Below are 16,390 nucleotides of genomic sequence, written 5' to 3' on the forward strand. Positions count from 1 at the left end.
TGTCTAATGTTGTCTAATGATGGTGAATGACGATCAATGATGGTCAATGATGTCTAATGATGGTGAATGATGTCTAATGATGGTGAATGATGGTCAATGATGTCTAATGATGGTGAATGATGGTCAATGATGTCTAATGATGGTGAATGATGTCTAATGATGGTGAATGATGTCTAATGATGGTGAATGATGGTCAATGATGGTCAATGATGGTCAATGATGGTGAATGATGGTGAATGATGGTGAATGACGATCAATGACGATCAATGATGGTCAATGATGGTCAATGATGGTCAATGATGGTCAATGATGGTCAATGATGTCTAATGATGGTCAATGATGGTTAATGACGGTGAATGATGGTGAATGATGTCTAATGATGGTCAGTGATGGTCAATGATGGGCAATGATGGTCAATGATGTCTAATGATGGTGAATGATGTCTAATGTTGTCTAATGATGGTGAATGACGGTCAATGATGGTCAATGATGTCTAATGATGGTCAATGATGTCTAATGATGGTGAATGATGGTCAATGATGTCTAATGATGGTGAATGATGTCTAATGTTGTCTAATGATGGTGAATGATGTCTAATGATGGTGAATGATGTCTAATGATGGTGAATGATGGTCAATGATGGTGAATGATGGTCAATGATGGTCAATGATGGTCAATGATGGTCAATGACGATCAATGATGGTGAATGATGGTGAATGATGGTCAATGATGGTCAATGATGGTGAATGATGGTCAATGATGTCTAATGATGGTCAATGATGGTTAATGACGGTGAATGATGGTGAATGATGGTGAATGATGGTCAGTGATGGTCAATGATGGTCAATGATGGTGAATGATGGTGAATGATGGTGAATGATGGTGAATGATGGTGAATGATGGTGAATGATGGTGAATGATGTCTAATGATGTTGAATGATGGTGAATGATGGTGAATGATGTCTAATGATGGTGAATGATGGTTAATGATGGTCAATGATGTCTAATGATGGTGAATGATGTCTAATGTTGTCTAATGATGGTGAATGATGTCTAATGATGGTGAATGATGTCTAATGATGGTGAATGATGCCAAATCACATAAATACAAGAAAAATATATAGTCCGAATTGGCAGTTTGGTGTATATAGAACATGAACGTATTACCAGATTTTGCTCGCATACAGTCCACAGGATTCCCAACATGCAATAACTTTTGTGTCAAGATTCAAAAACAATTTTGACCATAGTCCTCATAAATAACTGAATTACCTGCATGTGATAGAATGTGCGGTAATGCTGTCTACTGAATTGAAGGAGCAAATTTTTAAAAAAAGGTTGCGAGACAAGTTGCACCAATCGTTACGAAAATTATAATTCTTTTTTACTTTTGGCAACGATTGAGTCTCCGTTGCAACGTGTAAACACCTTGCAACTTGTGTCGCAACGCTGTTGCGAAAATTCAGTGCTTAGTGTTATCGCGCCTTTGGTCTTCTTCGCAGCCGTTGGAGGATCTGTGACCGAAACTAATGACGATTGCGAAGAGACTTTCGCGTCTTTGATAAAAGACTTAGGCAACCAGAGGTTAGTAATTAATTAGCTAGCTATCTATTTCACGGGTATTTCTGCTCTGCTCTGCTCTGCTCCGCTCTGCTCCGCTCGTTTCTCCTCTCCTCTTAATTCTCTTCATTACAGACCTTTAATCTTATTCCTTCTCGACTGTAATGTAGACACAAACATTTCAAGCCAATATCAAGTCTCTTAACTAATATATTAAACGTGTATTACGATATTTACAAAAACAACATCCTTCAATAAACTAACATAAACTACAAATTAAAATTGTGGGCGTTAAAAAGAGAAAAAGTGTGCTAGTTCTTTTAATTATAATCACTGGCATTTGACAACAAAAGAAAACAAAATTAAATATATCAATTTGAAGACTTCATATATTAAAAACACACATCAAAGTCCAAACATGTCAACATAAAGGCTACGCTTCATGCTTTCGTTTAAGACCACTATCAACAAAATTACAAATATCAAGTCTTTTACATTAAAAACTTCCATCAAAATCCAAACTCCTCAACATAAAGACGGTCCTGAAGGGGTAAAATGGAAGCTGGGATTCACATTTTTTGGGCTGGGAAGTTGAGATTTTAAGCACTGGGAGAATGAGATTCACAAGCAATCAAATAATGGGATTGAGATTTGAGCAAAACATAGGCTGGAACTATGTGTGATTTGGTCAAAATGATGGCTGGGAAATGGTATTAGGACCCCCTTCAAGACCTTCCATAAAGTCCTTCACTTCGTGTTTACTTTAATGACGCCGAGCAACCAAAGTGGACAAAGAAAGTCTGATTTGTTTAGAATTAAAACGACTCTTATTTAAAGATTATTTTATCAGCCGACGCAGTACAGCATCAAATGTCTATAAACCCCAAAATTGCAACTCCTAATCTATAGAATTAAAATAAAAGTGAATAAATGTTTTGCCGAGAAGCGAAAAGAAATATTTACACAGCAGTCAAAGGTTGATAATACAAATTTTCTGTGTTTGAAGTGCTAAACAATGGCACGAAGTCTTGATGAACGTTTGGTCTTCCATGAACTCAGGTTAACTTAGTGTTGTTTTTCCTTTCTCTTGAGTACTTTTGAGGGGAACGCTCGAGGGACACAAGCACCAGACGCTGATTCTAAGGTACGTGGGATAGAAAACTTCTTGCCCTAGGTTTGCGCTACTCTTGACCTTAGACTTGAAAACAAACTAAGCTAGTTCGTAAAATCCACACAATCTCAATCTAGAACTTCCCCCGTAAACTCATCGAGGAAAATGAGATGAAACGTTTTTCATTGTTTCGCAGTATTCAGTCTTTTGTGTTCCTTTTAGAGTCAGGTTTTTCATTTTTAAACATTACAATTAAGACAACTACTCTTGCAACCCGATTATGTGAAGCTTCAAAACATTTCATAGTTATATTTTCAAGCGCGGAGAAGGACGGGAGGGAAGGAGAAAAGGCGGCGAACTGAAAAAAGGCAGAGAAGAAGAGAAACGACAGAAAAGTACAGGGATAAAGGATACTCAGGAAGAAAATCATTATTGTTATCAAATTCATTCAGTTTACTAAAGTACTATTTTATTAAGTTTTTCGTTTTTTGTTTTTTGTTTTTGTTTGAGGAGGGCCTGAGAAACGGGGCTCAAATACGCTATGAAATGTAGAGCCAAAGAAAGAGGAAGGCAAGCAGTTATGAAAGCGTTTTGTTATGGGTTAACGAAAGACAAAACTGCAATTTAAAGTGATCATCCGAAACACTTGAAAGTCGAACCATTTTTAGTCTATAGATTAAATCTAATGGTCTATCAGGAATAAACCATAGTGTAGCAAAAAGTGCTGGCTTTCAATTTGAAAACCAACTAACTCACGTTTTCAACCTAATTTCAAGGATTCTCTGTATCAATCTTACATCAGGTGATTTATTTGACCGATGAGTAAGTTTGGCCTCGTGGCCTATTGACTCGTAGACGAAAGACTTTGAAGGGCGAGAGATCTAATTGTTAATTAGATGTAATTACAACAAACAGCAGCAAGACTGCTTTAAGACTCTCGAGTAGTGTTCCCGGCCGTGGCTTGAACTCGTTATTTATCCTCAGAAACAGGTTAACAAAAATTCCGCGTTCGTCTGTCGTGAATGCTCGTTTATTTACGAAGTGTTTAAGCCGGAAATTTGTACATCCAAGCGCTAATTGGTTCCAAAAAATAAAACCAACATGATGCCATGGCTATTGTGGTTATGGACGCAAACGCATGTACAGTCAACTATCGCCTTGCGGACAACCCGATATTACAGACACCTTGCCATTACGGAAAGGAGAAAAATCCCCGACAAAAACACTGACAAAGGAATGACCGTAAATAATTTTAGCTATTGCGTACGCTCGCTATGAGCCTTTTCATAGTTTAAGAATCGATTCCACTGCGCATGCGATTTTATCCCGAATTTTTCACCTTCTTTTGTCTAATCCTTCTTTTGGTTCTTAACTAAACAAAAGGTGAGAAATTCGGGATAAAATCGCATGCGCAGTGGAATCGATTCTTAAACTATGAAAAGGCTTATTACGGACATGAAGTAACAATCCCGAAGATGTCCGCTGTAAAGAGAGTTGGCTGTAGCAAAAAAAAAAATCAATACATTGCAAATGCTGCATTGCGCTCTACATCTATTGCTATGTAAAACAGTTTTTCTTTCCAAACCAATTTCTATTTGCTCAGTTTTGTTTCTTATCTTTTGTAGCTAGCTCTTGCCTCTTGCCTGGTCTTGTATGGAAGTCACAATGCAGTTAATGTACAATGTAGCTCTTCTGTTTGCTTGCCTGTGTTCTCAGCTGGTATACGCAGATTACCATCATTGCAGATACTCTAGTAAGGATGACGTTTCTTAATATCAATTATCATTGTTGTTTGAACTATGTAGGCGAGTGTTTGTTTGTCATTACTAAAGCCTATTGAAAGGTCTTGTTGCTTGGACGTCGTAAACAAAGAAACACAAACCCAGCAGTTTAAATAGTACTTAGTGCGAGCGCAAAAAGTATAGAGCTAAGTTAATGGACGAAAATCAAGTTGCACGGAATTGATGGTCGTTATCAGTGTTGTAGGGTAATTTTTTTCTATTGGACAATAAAATCGTTTATTGTGTAAATGCATGCATTGTTCCTGCCCTCAACAGCACTTTAGATGTTGTGTGTGATCTCTCTCCATATCCAAAATGACTAACGTTATTCCGCCATGTCGTATATCTGCTTATTGAGTGGTGTTTTTTTCATTTGCATTTAAAATAAACCAAATAAAACAAAACACCTAAACCCAAAATGGCGCACGGCCGGTTGAAAACGAGGCATCCAGGGCCAAATTTACAAAAATTTACAGTATTTCAGTCTTATAAATTGATGCTGCAAAATTGTCGCTATCCTGGATGTAAGAAGAAAAGAAAGACAGAACAAGTGAACAAGTGTATCTTTGCATTGACACCCTATTGTTTCTTTGCATTTTGCCCTCGATGCCTCGTTTACATGTAACAAAATCGGCCTTGCATGTAACCATAGATACCAGGCAATGATCTTTTGAGGTCACTTAAAAAGTAACGCGCCAAGAACGCTAAGTTGTTTGACTTCAGTAAACTCATATGCACAGCTGCATTTATCCATGCCTTGTCATTGAAATGATCCGCGCACGTACGGACCTTAAAAAAACAAATAATCATTTGAATAGTGTTTTCTCTTTCTCTCTCTCCTAGTCCCCGTGTTCAGTTTGGTTTCCCGCCAAAAAAAAAACAAAGGGGATATTCTCAAATTCAACTGCTGCTGTTTTCTGATCAGCTAAATAATACGATGAGAACCAGAATGGCTTTGATTAGTTACTGTTTTATTCTACTATGCCAACAGGGTTTTGGGTCGTGTGGTACAATGACATGTTACTCAAACGCGCAAATATTATTATTTCTTAAATTTATTTTCTTTCAAATAAATTTTTTCAAGGGTGGAGTTCATGGAGTGATTGTAGCAATAAATGTGGCCAAGGAACGCAAACACGCACAAGATCTATACGATATGATCGACCGAACTGCCAAGCAACTAGCGAAACACGAGTCTGTAATAAATACGCCAGAACCACTTGTGATTCATCGTCTGGCCAAACTTGTAACCCTAACACTGGGCAATGTGAATGTAAGCCAGGATACAAACCCTCAGGTTAGTCGCGCGCAATCGTTAAACAAAAAGATGATACTCTGGGGAATGACAAGCGGTCTGAAATGCAGGCGTAATCGTTACGTCTTATTAGTTTAGTTAAGAGATATATTTCTTCTCAGAGGTAGTAAGATACCGCAGTGGGTATACACTCAACCCAGGATGCCCAGGATGGAGTCAATGGGAGAGTCACTAAACACTAACGTCAACAAATCATATCCTTACCTCCATTCCCCTAAAACAACTATATGTTAAAAATAAACTGGCATTGGAAAAGGGGAGTCAGTCACAGGCACCCGAGGATATGCCACTGTCCCGGATGTCACTACGTGCCCTCATAAAAACATTACAACTAACTATGAGTAGAAATCCTGTTCGCTTGTTTCTGTTGTTTACCCAGGGGCGGATCCAGGAATTTGTACGTTCAGGGAGGGGTGCACCCCTTAGAAGGGAAAAAAAAAAAAAATTATTTCTTGGTTAAATCTTTGAAGTTGGGGCACAAAGTCAAACCAGGGAGGGGTGCGCACCCCCTGCACCCCTCCCCTGGATCCGCCACTGTTTACCTGGTTATTTGTGAAGGGTTAGACAAGTTTTTTTTTGTTTTCCTTTCTTTCTAAAGGAGGCGATCAACTTCCACATTTCCCCTCCGACTTTGCTTGGAGTTACAATGGAAAATTACCCGGTATGCGGTGCCTTCAGATCAACGAACCAAATGAACCGACGTCAACAACTTGGGATGACAACTACCTGTGTTCCTCCGGTCAAAAAGCTGATCCGGGATTCCGGTGGTCGGCTCATGGAAAGATTAGAAACATGAAATGCGTCTACATTCATAATACCAAGGATTCACATTGGAAATGGAATTACCTGTGTGCGCCATATAATTCGCCGTATCGATTACGGTGGTTTCGCTTTATAACCGCAAACCCAAGTTGGATTAAAGGAAATTATTGTATCAAATGGTTGGAGCCGAATGCCCCAGTTTATACTTACTGGCCGACGGGGAATTACTACCTGTGCAGCAAAAGAATCGGTGGCGGCGATGATGATGATGATGATGACGATGATGGTGATGACGATGGTCACAACAAGCCAGGTACGAATCTTGATTCATTATCCTATAGAAGGGAATACACCCTTCTCATAATGGCTGACGAGCGCACGAAGACGACGACACCCAGTCATCTTTCAAGGCTGCTCGCTCATTCAAAATAGAGACGGATAGCGCAAATTTAGATCAAAACAAAAAGACCATTTCTATACTTTTCTTAAATAATCGCATTTCATTTGCTTTTATATATTTTATGAACTAATGACTAGTTGACCTCGTTTTCGTGCACTTGTCAGCCATTATGAGAAAGGTGTATAAGATGGGTGTATTTTTGTGTATTTTTGGGTTGATTTCTGTTTCAAGACGTGTTCGTGTTGGTGGGGAAATAGTTATACGTCTTTAATCAAACAATCACTTCTCTAAGTATCTAATTACAACTGCGTAAGCTAATATTGTAACATCTCCCCTTTTATAATGTTTGAAATACAGGGCTGGGATGATATAGAAAGATTTTAAAGATTTAAAAAATAAATGACCAAACAAAATGGCTGACTAAACTACGAAATGATTATATGGATATTAAAGTTCAACTGTAACAAAATCAATGTCCTATAAATGTTTGGTAGTCAAGTAAACCGATCAGGTTTCTTAACCACTCTCTGACTTCTTCGCAGTATAGGTGGATTGACCGCGGGTTCTGACGCAGGTAGAACTTGAGGTGTCCTTGCACTGGCTGCCTCTGGTGATGCTTGTGTGTCACTAGCTGGTTCTTTCGGTGCTTCGTCGACGGGCTTTAAAAGCTGTCTGTTTCGGCGAAGTAACTCTCCGTTCGACTCAACTAGGTATGACCTGTCTGAGAGTTTCTCTTTACAGTTCCCTACTTCCCAGGGCTTGCCTCTCTGGTTTGGCGCTACTCTTACCTCTTGGCCTATTTCTAGGTCTGGTAGGACCTTTACATGTCTGTCGTAGTGACTTTTGGCTTTCTGGCGCTTAAGGTGGATTTTGGTTGTCACACCTTCCGCTACTTTGGGATACAGAAGGTTAGTTGCTATGGGGACTAGTGTCTTTGTTCTCCTAGACATCAAGCGCTGTACTGGGCTGCTCTGCATTCCTTGAGTGGGGGTATTCCGATAATCTAGCAAGGCTAACCACGGATCTTTACGGTCTTGCATGGCTTTCTTGAGCAGGCTCTTGGCTACTTTCACTGCTGATTCCGCCTTTCCATTTGACTTTGGGTGGTATGGCGATGAGGTGACATGTTTGAACTCCCAGTCTCTTGCGAATTCAGCAAACTCGTTGCTGACGTATTGAGGCCCGTTGTCGGATACCAGCACATCGGGTATCCCATGTCGACTGAACTGTTCCTTCAGAAACTTGGTAATGGATGCTGAGGTTGTATCTTTCAGGGGACTTATTTCTATGTAGTCTGAGTAGTAATCTACCAAGACTATATAGTCTCTGTTCTGCAGCGTGAAAAGATCTGTGCCTAGTCTGCTCCAAGGTCTGTCGGGTATTTCGTGCGACTGCATTGGCATGCTGGGGTTACTTGGTTGATATTCTGAGCACACATGACAAGCCTTTACTGCATTTTCGATGTCGTGGTTCATTGCTGGCCAGTAAACGCGATCTCGTGCTTTCCTTGCACACGCCTCGATTCCTTGATGACTTGAGTGTAACCTCGCGACTACTTCAGATCTGAGGGCTCGAGGTATGATGATGCGTTGATTCTTGAATAAGATGCCGTTGTGGAGTGTCAGTTCCTCTCGGAAATGCCAGTAGTCTCTGATAGCTACTGGTACTTTGTCACGTACGTCAGGCCATCCTATTAGTATAGTATTCTTAAGTGACTGCATTGTAGGGTCTTGCTCTGTGGCTTTTTGTAGTTGCGCTAACCTTTCACTTGTGACCTTTACATTGTCGAGGGGGTTGATTCCTTCTAGTTCTAGCGCAAACACTTGGAACTCGTCTCCAGGTTCTCCTTGGTCTGCGAGGAAGGCTCGTGAGAGGTGATCTGCCACGTACATTTGTTGTCCTGGCTTGTAAGTTACGTTCAGGTTGTATCGCTGTAGGCGTAATATCATCCTCTGTAACCTGCTGGGTGCTGCTAACAAGGATTTCTTGAAAATCGCTTGCAAAGGTTTGTGGTCTGATTCTACTGTTATCAGCTCTCTCCGTGTGATGTACTGGCTGAACTTTGCACAAGCGAAGACGATTGCAAGACATTCTTTTTCGATTTGTGCGTAGCGTTGCTCAACTGGTGTGAGAGTTCGGGATGCAAACGCTACTGGTTGGCCGTTTTGAAGCAAGGTTGCTCCGAGGCCTTTCTCACTAGCATCACATTGGATAGTGACTTCTTCGCTCATGTCATAGTACTTGAGTACTGGATGCGCAATCACGAGTTGTTTAACTTCTGAGAAGGCTTTGTCGTGCTGGCGTGACCACACAAATCTTGCATTCTTTGTGGTTAGTTCACGAAGAGGCAGTGCGACTTCTGATAGTCGAGGGAGAAACTTGGAGAGATAATTTACAAAGCCTAGTAGGCTGAGTGTCTCTTGCTTGTTGGTAGGCTTTGGCATTTCGGTCACTGCTTTGACCTTATCTGGATCTGGCTTGAGTCCGGTGGATGACAAGATGTGTCCCATGAACTTCACTTCTTTTCTCCGCATGATGAGCTTCTTGCTGTTCAGCTTTAAGTTGATCTGTCTTGCTCTCTTGAGCAGACGTAGCAGATTTTCGTCATGGTTTTTGTTGGCTTCTGCTAATGTGTCACCGTAACCGACCACTAACATATCGTCGCGGAGCACTTCCACGCCTTCTAGGTCTCCCAGTCGCTCGTGTAGGGTGCTTTCGAATTCCTCTGGGGCTGAGCTGACGCCAAAAGGCATGCGTAGATATCTGTAACGGCCAAATGGGGTCCAAAAGGTTGTAAGCTTACTGCTAGCTTCGTCCAAACCGATTTGGTAGAACCCATCCTTTGCGTCTAACGTTGTGAAGACTTTGGCCTTGCCGAGTCTGGGTAGCATCTCGTCCATCGTAGGCATTTGGTATTTGGGTCGTTTGATCGCTTTGTTTAGATCTTTGGGATCCAAACAGATTCGTATCTTTCCAGGTTTGGCTACAACGACCATGCTGCTGATCCATTCGGTGGGTTCTGTCTCTTTGACGATGATTTTCCTTTTCTCGAGTTCAGCTAACTTTGTTTTGACTTCCTGGCGAAGCGTAACTGCGATTCTTCTAGGCGCGTGTTGAACTGGCGTGACATCTGGGTCAACTGCGATTGTAGCGTTACCAATGTTTCCCAATCCTTCGAAGACGTCTCGAAAATCTTTTAAGATACTTTCTTTAGTTAGGGGCAGAGTTCCGGTTTCTTGAACCGCGTGGACTTGATGATCGATGTTTAACTTGATTAGATCTAATTGTTGGCATGTTTCGGCTGATAAAATTGGTTTGTGGTTTCCGTTGACAACCTGAAATTTGAAGCAATGTTTTTCGTTGACCTTAAGTGTCACTTCACCTAATGTTTCCATGACTGATCCATCAAACAATCGTAGTTTGACATTGCTTTGCTTGAGCGTCGGATTACCGTCTTGGTTGATGATTGCTACATCCTTGTGGCTGATTACGTTACAGGTCGCTCCTGTGTCTAGTTGGCAGTCCAAATCCGTTTTATAACTGGAATTGGTGTTCATAAACTCAAGCTTTGCAAAAAGCTGCTTGCCCTTCGTTTTCACCGAACCAACTTCTTCAATCTTCAACGTGAATTCGTCGGATGAGTATTCTCCTTCTTCTGATTCTCCTGATTCAGCTGTCATCGTTTTGACATTGCTTGACCTCGATTTACACACAGACGCGAAATGGTTTTGTTTCTTGCACGTTTTGCATTCACGGCCATAGGCGGGGCAGTCTTCTAACTTGTGTTTCTGAGAACCACCACAGCGGTAGCACTTGTAACTGCTCGTTCGTCGACTTGTAGTTCGTTTACTGTCCTCGCTTGGCGTTCTGTGGGAACGTCTGTTGTTGTACTTGTCACTTGGCTTGCTTGGAGATTTAGGCTTCCGTTCTCGTATTTCATTGATTTCTTCGTTATTTGTCTTATCCACTAGACTCATGGCTTTTAACTGACTGCTAGCTAATTCACTTGAGCGGCAAATGTTGAGGGCTTTGTTGAGATCTAGACTGTCCTCTTTTAAAAGACGTAGTTTTGTTGCGTGTTCTCGTATACCAAGAACGAGTCGATCCCTGATAAGCTCTTCCGTTAACGGACCAAACTGACATGATGAAGCGCATTTTCTAAGGCGATTTACGTAGCCATCTACGGTTTCTTCTGGGCCTTGAGTACAGCTGTTGAACAGATATCGTTCGTACACCACGTTGCGCTTTGGTTTGAAGTAGGCTTCTAGCGCGTTTAAGCATGTGTTTACGTCGTTCTTTTCTTCGTCACTTAACTTGAGATTAAGGAATATTTGCAGACATTCCTTCCCCATTACAGAGCGAAACGTTGCTAGTCGTATCTTTGGGTCTTGCTGGTACAGTCCGGTTGCGACTTCGTAGTCCTCCCACTGTTGTTTAAAGAAGTCCCAATTGTTTACTTGATCTCCTTTGGTATTCATCGGCGTTGGTACCGGAAAATGCGACGTGAATATTGGTCCTCGTGGACCGCTGCTGGTCGAAGCTTCCTCCTTACTTGACATATTACTTCTTCAATGCCTCGGCAGTAGGAACTTAACGGTTTTTTCAGCTACTTTGGAAGCGTTATTTCCAATTTATTTCTGACACCATGTTTCAAGACGTGTTCGTGTTGGTGGGGAAATAGTTATACGTCTTTAATCAAACAATCACTTCTCTAAGTATCTAATTACAACTGCGTAAGCTAATATTGTAACAATTTCATTGCTTTGTCTATCTTGATAATGATGCCTTCAGGCATGATCGCGCGAAACGTCGAGTAAAAGAGAGTTTGTCGTCATTAACTTTGTAATTACATTGGTTGATTTTGTTTTAAATTGCCAACTAGAAAACCGTGGGATAATGCATGACAAAGTATGTAAAACCTATTTTTTTACTAAACTGAATAGGACTGAAACCCAATAAACTGGTATGCACGGAAATAAACGAGTGTGATTCCAAACCATGTCAAAATGGAGGTGTGTGCAGCAATCTTGTGAACAGCTACAATTGCACATGTCCCCCCGGATTCACTGGCTCAAACTGCGAGACAAAAATAGGTAAGTTCTCTGATAAGATCGCCGGCGTTTGAGTACTCTTGACTCAATAGTGCGTTCTTTACCTAATTTAATTTATTCCACAGATTCTACTGTACAGCCAACAACCAACTCGACTATTCATGTAACGACATCTGGAACTAATTATAAATCTACCAAACCTACCACTGACACTCTGCAAAAACGCAAACCCAAACCTAAAACGACTAAACATCCACATAAAAGTACTCCCAAACCTTCACACAAAAAGACTCACAAACCACCGAAAACCTACAAGATAAAAACAACTCACAAACCAAAAACAACTTACAAACCGAAAACCACTCACAAACCAAAACATACTCATAAACCAAAAACCACTCACAAACCAAAATCCACTCACAAACCAAAAACAACTTACAAACCGAAAACCACTCACAAACCAAAGCATAATCATAAACCAAAAACCACTTACAAACCAAAAGCCACTCACAAACCAAAACACACTCGCAAACCAAAAACCACTTACAAACCAAAATCCACTCACAAACCAAAAACAACCCACAAACCAAAAACAACCCACAAACCAAAACATACTCATAAACCCATAACAACTTATAAACCTAAAACAACTTACAAACTAAAAACCACTCACAAACCAAAAACCACTCACAAACCAAAAACAACCCACAAACCAAAAACCACTCACAAACCAAAATCAACCCACAAACCAAAAACCACTCACAAACCAAAAACCACTCACAAACCACGGAAAACTACGAGATTCACCAGCACTCCAACTCCATATCCAGGTTGGATATTAAAGAATATCTTTTCTTTTAAATAACTAGCCATTAACCTAACCGTGACATGTTAAGAGTGTTGCATCTCAAATCATTTTTTTGTCAGCGGCGTAATTTTCCCCCGTGTTAAAGACAAACACACACGATACTGACTCTTTACTAAATATGATAGCTACTGAATTACGACTTTATTCTTCTTCAAATATGTGGTAGCGTTACGTACTGGAAGAATACTTTGTCCAATCAAAACCATAACTATACGAAGTCAAGTTGCCAAATCAATATTCAAATCAATAGAGTTCTTTTCAGCTAGTAACAAATAAGAAGGTTGTAAGTTGTTTTTGGTTGTAAATTGATTTACTAATTATGTCGTTTTAGACTTTTGTGCCTCATTACCATGTCTCAATGGCGCCACCTGTATAAACAACAACAGCGGTTATACATGTGTCTGTAGACCAGGATGGAATGGGAAATTCTGTGGTGTGAACATCGACGAGTGCGCAAAGAATCCCTGTCAGAATGGAGCTACATGTGTAGATGGTGTTAACGATTACTCCTGTGTGTGCGCTCCAGGCTATAATGGACGAGACTGTGATGTGAACATCGACGAGTGCGCAAAGAATCCCTGTCAGAATGGAGCTACTTGCGTAGATGGCATAAATAGTTACTCCTGTGTGTGCGCTCCAGGCTATAATGGACGAGACTGTGATGTGAACATCGACGAGTGCGCAAAGAATCCCTGTCTGAATGGAGCTACATGTGTAGATGGCATAAATAGTTACTCCTGTGTGTGCGCTCCAGGCTATAATGGACGAGACTGTGATGTGAACATCGACGAGTGCGCAAAGAACCCCTGTCAGAATGGAGCTACATGTGTAGATGGCATAAATAGTTACTCCTGTGTGTGCGCTCCAGGCTATAATGGACGAGACTGTGATGTGAACATCGACGAGTGCGCAAAGAATCCCTGTCAGAATGGAGCTACATGTGTAGATGGCATAAATAGTTACTCCTGTGTGTGCGCTCCAGGCTATAATGGACGAGACTGTGATGTGAACATCGACGAGTGCGCAAAGAATCCCTGTCAGAATGGAGCTACATGTGTAGATGGCATAAATAGTTACTCCTGTGTGTGCGCTCCAGGCTATAATGGACGAGACTGTGATGTGAACATCGACGAGTGCGCAAAGAATCCCTGTCTGAATGGAGCTACATGTGTAGATGGCATAAATAGTTACTCCTGTGTGTGCGCTCCAGGCTATAATGGACGAGACTGTGATGTGAACATCGACGAGTGCGCAAAGAATCCCTGTCTGAACAGAGCTACATGTGTAGATGGCATAAATAGTTACTCTTGTGTGTGCGTTCCAGGCTATAATGGACGAGACTGTGATGTGAACATCGAAGAGTGCGCAAAGAATCCCTGTCTGAATGGAGCTACATGTGTAGATGGCATAAATAGTTACTCCTGTGTGTGCGCTCCAGGCTATAATGGACGAGACTGTGATGTGAACATCGACGAGTGCGCAAAGAATCCCTGTCAGAATGGAGCTACATGTGTAGATGGCATAAATAGTTACTCCTGTGTGTGCGCTCCAGGCTATAATGGACGAGACTGTGATGTGAACATCGACGAGTGCGCAAAGAATCCCTGTCTGAACAGAGCTACATGTGTAGATGGCATAAATAGTTACTCCTGTGTGTGCGCTCCAGGCTATAATGGACGAGACTGTGATGTGAACATCGACGAGTGCGCAAAGAATCCCTGTCAGAACAGAGCTACATGTGTAGATGGCATTAACGATTACTCCTGTGTGTGCGTTCCAGGTTATAATGGACGCAACTGTGAAAATGAAATCGATGAGTGCATATCTAACCCATGCCTCAACGGAGCTTATTGTTTTGACGATATCAATCGGTACATTTGCTTATGTCCTCCGGGATACGTTGGCACGCTTTGCGAAAAACGTAAGTTATAAGATGGTGTCCAGTTTCCTACTGTAGACTGCTGTATGATGTAAAGTCTTATGTTAATTGCCTCCCTGTATCTTTGGTATCTAAAATTAGTTTTTGGGAATTTTTTAATTATTTCGGTACCTAGCTGGCCCCATTTTTTTGACAAGTATAGCAGGAAGTGTGCCAAGGATTCTTCACCCCACGACTTGGGGGGAAACCCTACCGAAAAGGAATAGAGTACACACGTGTATGCTCACACCATATTTGTTTTTGAAATCGTAGCTCCTAATTCATACAATAAAACTTCTATTTCATTCATGTTTTATAGGTTGTCCTCCAGGTAAGTATGGATATGACTGCCTACAAAAGTGTGCCTGTCGAAATGGAGCTCGTTGTGACTTTGCCACTGGGTTCTGTAGCTGTAAACCAGGTTGGGTTGGAAAATTCTGTCAAATAGGTAAGTTGACATATGGATTTCCTCAATTTTAATTTGAGTATTAATTTTTGACCTACTTTCTAACTTTTGCAGTCTGTGATGATGGCAAGTATGGACAGGGCTGTAATAGTTATTGCAAATGTCAAAACAATGCAAAATGTGACCACGTTACAGGAGCTTGTACCTGTCCTAAAGACTTTACTGGGAAGTACTGTGAAACAGGTGAATATCTAACTCATAGATGTATGGTGATTTAGGAAAGGGTGGAAGAGACCCTGAACCTTAAAAGACTAATTTAGCTTGGGGCGTAATGTTTTCCCTTTTCAGACCATGTGTCATAAGAATAAGAATCTTTGTTTGAGTTGTATCAATATTAATGTATCTTCTCATGTGCAACTGTTAAACAAAGAAATGGTACTCTAGCCATGACACATGGTCTGTAATGAGAAATCATTACATCCCAGCCAAAAGGGTGTAAGTGAAGGATTCTTTTCCTTATATAAAGAAAATTTCCTTTTTTCTATCCTAAATTTCATTAATTCATTCATATTGACTGACCCACTTTCCTTTTGTTTTACTTTTCCATTTATTTTATTTTCATTTCAGACATGAATATTGGATCAGGTGTGTCATCAGAAGCAGATGCTGATATAAACTACAAGGATTACCTGGGTTTTTAGATGTCCTCCTGGAATAAACGGAATAAACTTATTAATAGAGTCATAATTAAACAGAGTAATAAAGCTGCTTATGAAAGTTTATGGTGGTACTGAATTTTATTAAAAAAATAATGCTGCACTTATTACACTACAAATCCAAAGTTGTTATGATTGGTGAGCGTTTTTTCATTGTATGCCAATTAATCATTAGCATGGTCTTTTGATCACTCCAGTGCAGGGACTGTGGAGCATAGGTTTGATTTGGGGAAGAGGGGCTAATCTGGAGGGTCGTTGAATAGCCCACTTCAAAAGTAATTTAAGTAAAAGCAATCAAAAGTATTTTTTTGCGCAATTACAACATATTTGTTTCATAAAAGTCAGTTCAATTGGGCACTGGGAAACTCATGGCTGAAAATCATTATCAGTGCCTTATTAAAGTTTGAGGTCGTATCAGGTTTGTTGAGTTGGGTTTCCTGTGGTAAAACGACAAACGTGAGGAACGCCTTGTTCAAAAGCATATATGAAGATGGCTTCTGTA

The 16,390-nt window shown here is 40.7% G+C and overlaps 1 protein-coding gene across 1 annotated transcript; it reads left to right on the forward strand.

The window, feature by feature from the left end:
- The first annotated feature begins 1,391 nt into the window (after positions 1-1,391).
- Positions 1,392-15,952, forward strand: LOC116303155 (uncharacterized). The gene is made up of 11 exons (XM_089037205.1): positions 1,392-1,584; positions 2,653-2,704; positions 4,301-4,424; positions 5,537-5,749; positions 6,366-6,842; positions 11,873-12,022; positions 12,106-12,810; positions 13,180-14,769; positions 15,086-15,214; positions 15,287-15,415; positions 15,800-15,952. Exons 3-11 carry the CDS (start codon positions 4,325-4,327, stop codon positions 15,871-15,873), a joined length of 3,567 nt encoding a protein of 1,188 aa, XP_088893331.1. The 5' UTR covers positions 1,392-1,584; positions 2,653-2,704; positions 4,301-4,324; the 3' UTR covers positions 15,874-15,952.
- Positions 15,953-16,390: the final 438 nt, after the last annotated feature.

The sequence above is a fragment of the Actinia tenebrosa genome, unplaced genomic scaffold (assembly GCF_029948245.1).
Source record: "Actinia tenebrosa isolate PJP-AT-01 unplaced genomic scaffold, QUT_ActTen_1.0 PGA_scaffold4__44_contigs__length_22323623, whole genome shotgun sequence".
NCBI classification, from domain to species: Eukaryota; Metazoa; Cnidaria; class Anthozoa; order Actiniaria; family Actiniidae; genus Actinia; species Actinia tenebrosa.

What these genes read in the sequence shown, in the direction of transcription:
- LOC116303155 (XM_089037205.1), top strand. Translation starts at nt 4,325, where the DNA reads ATGGAAGTCACAATGCAGTTAATGTACAATGTAGCTCTTCTGTTTGCT. An exon ending in CCATCATTGCAGATACTCTA is followed by an intron (nt 4,425 to 5,536) that starts GTAAGGATGACG and finishes AATTTTTTCAAG; the next exon opens with GGTGGAGTTCATGGAGTGAT. An exon ending in TGGAAAATTCTGTCAAATAG is followed by an intron (nt 15,215 to 15,286) that starts GTAAGTTGACAT and finishes TAACTTTTGCAG; the next exon opens with TCTGTGATGATGGCAAGTAT.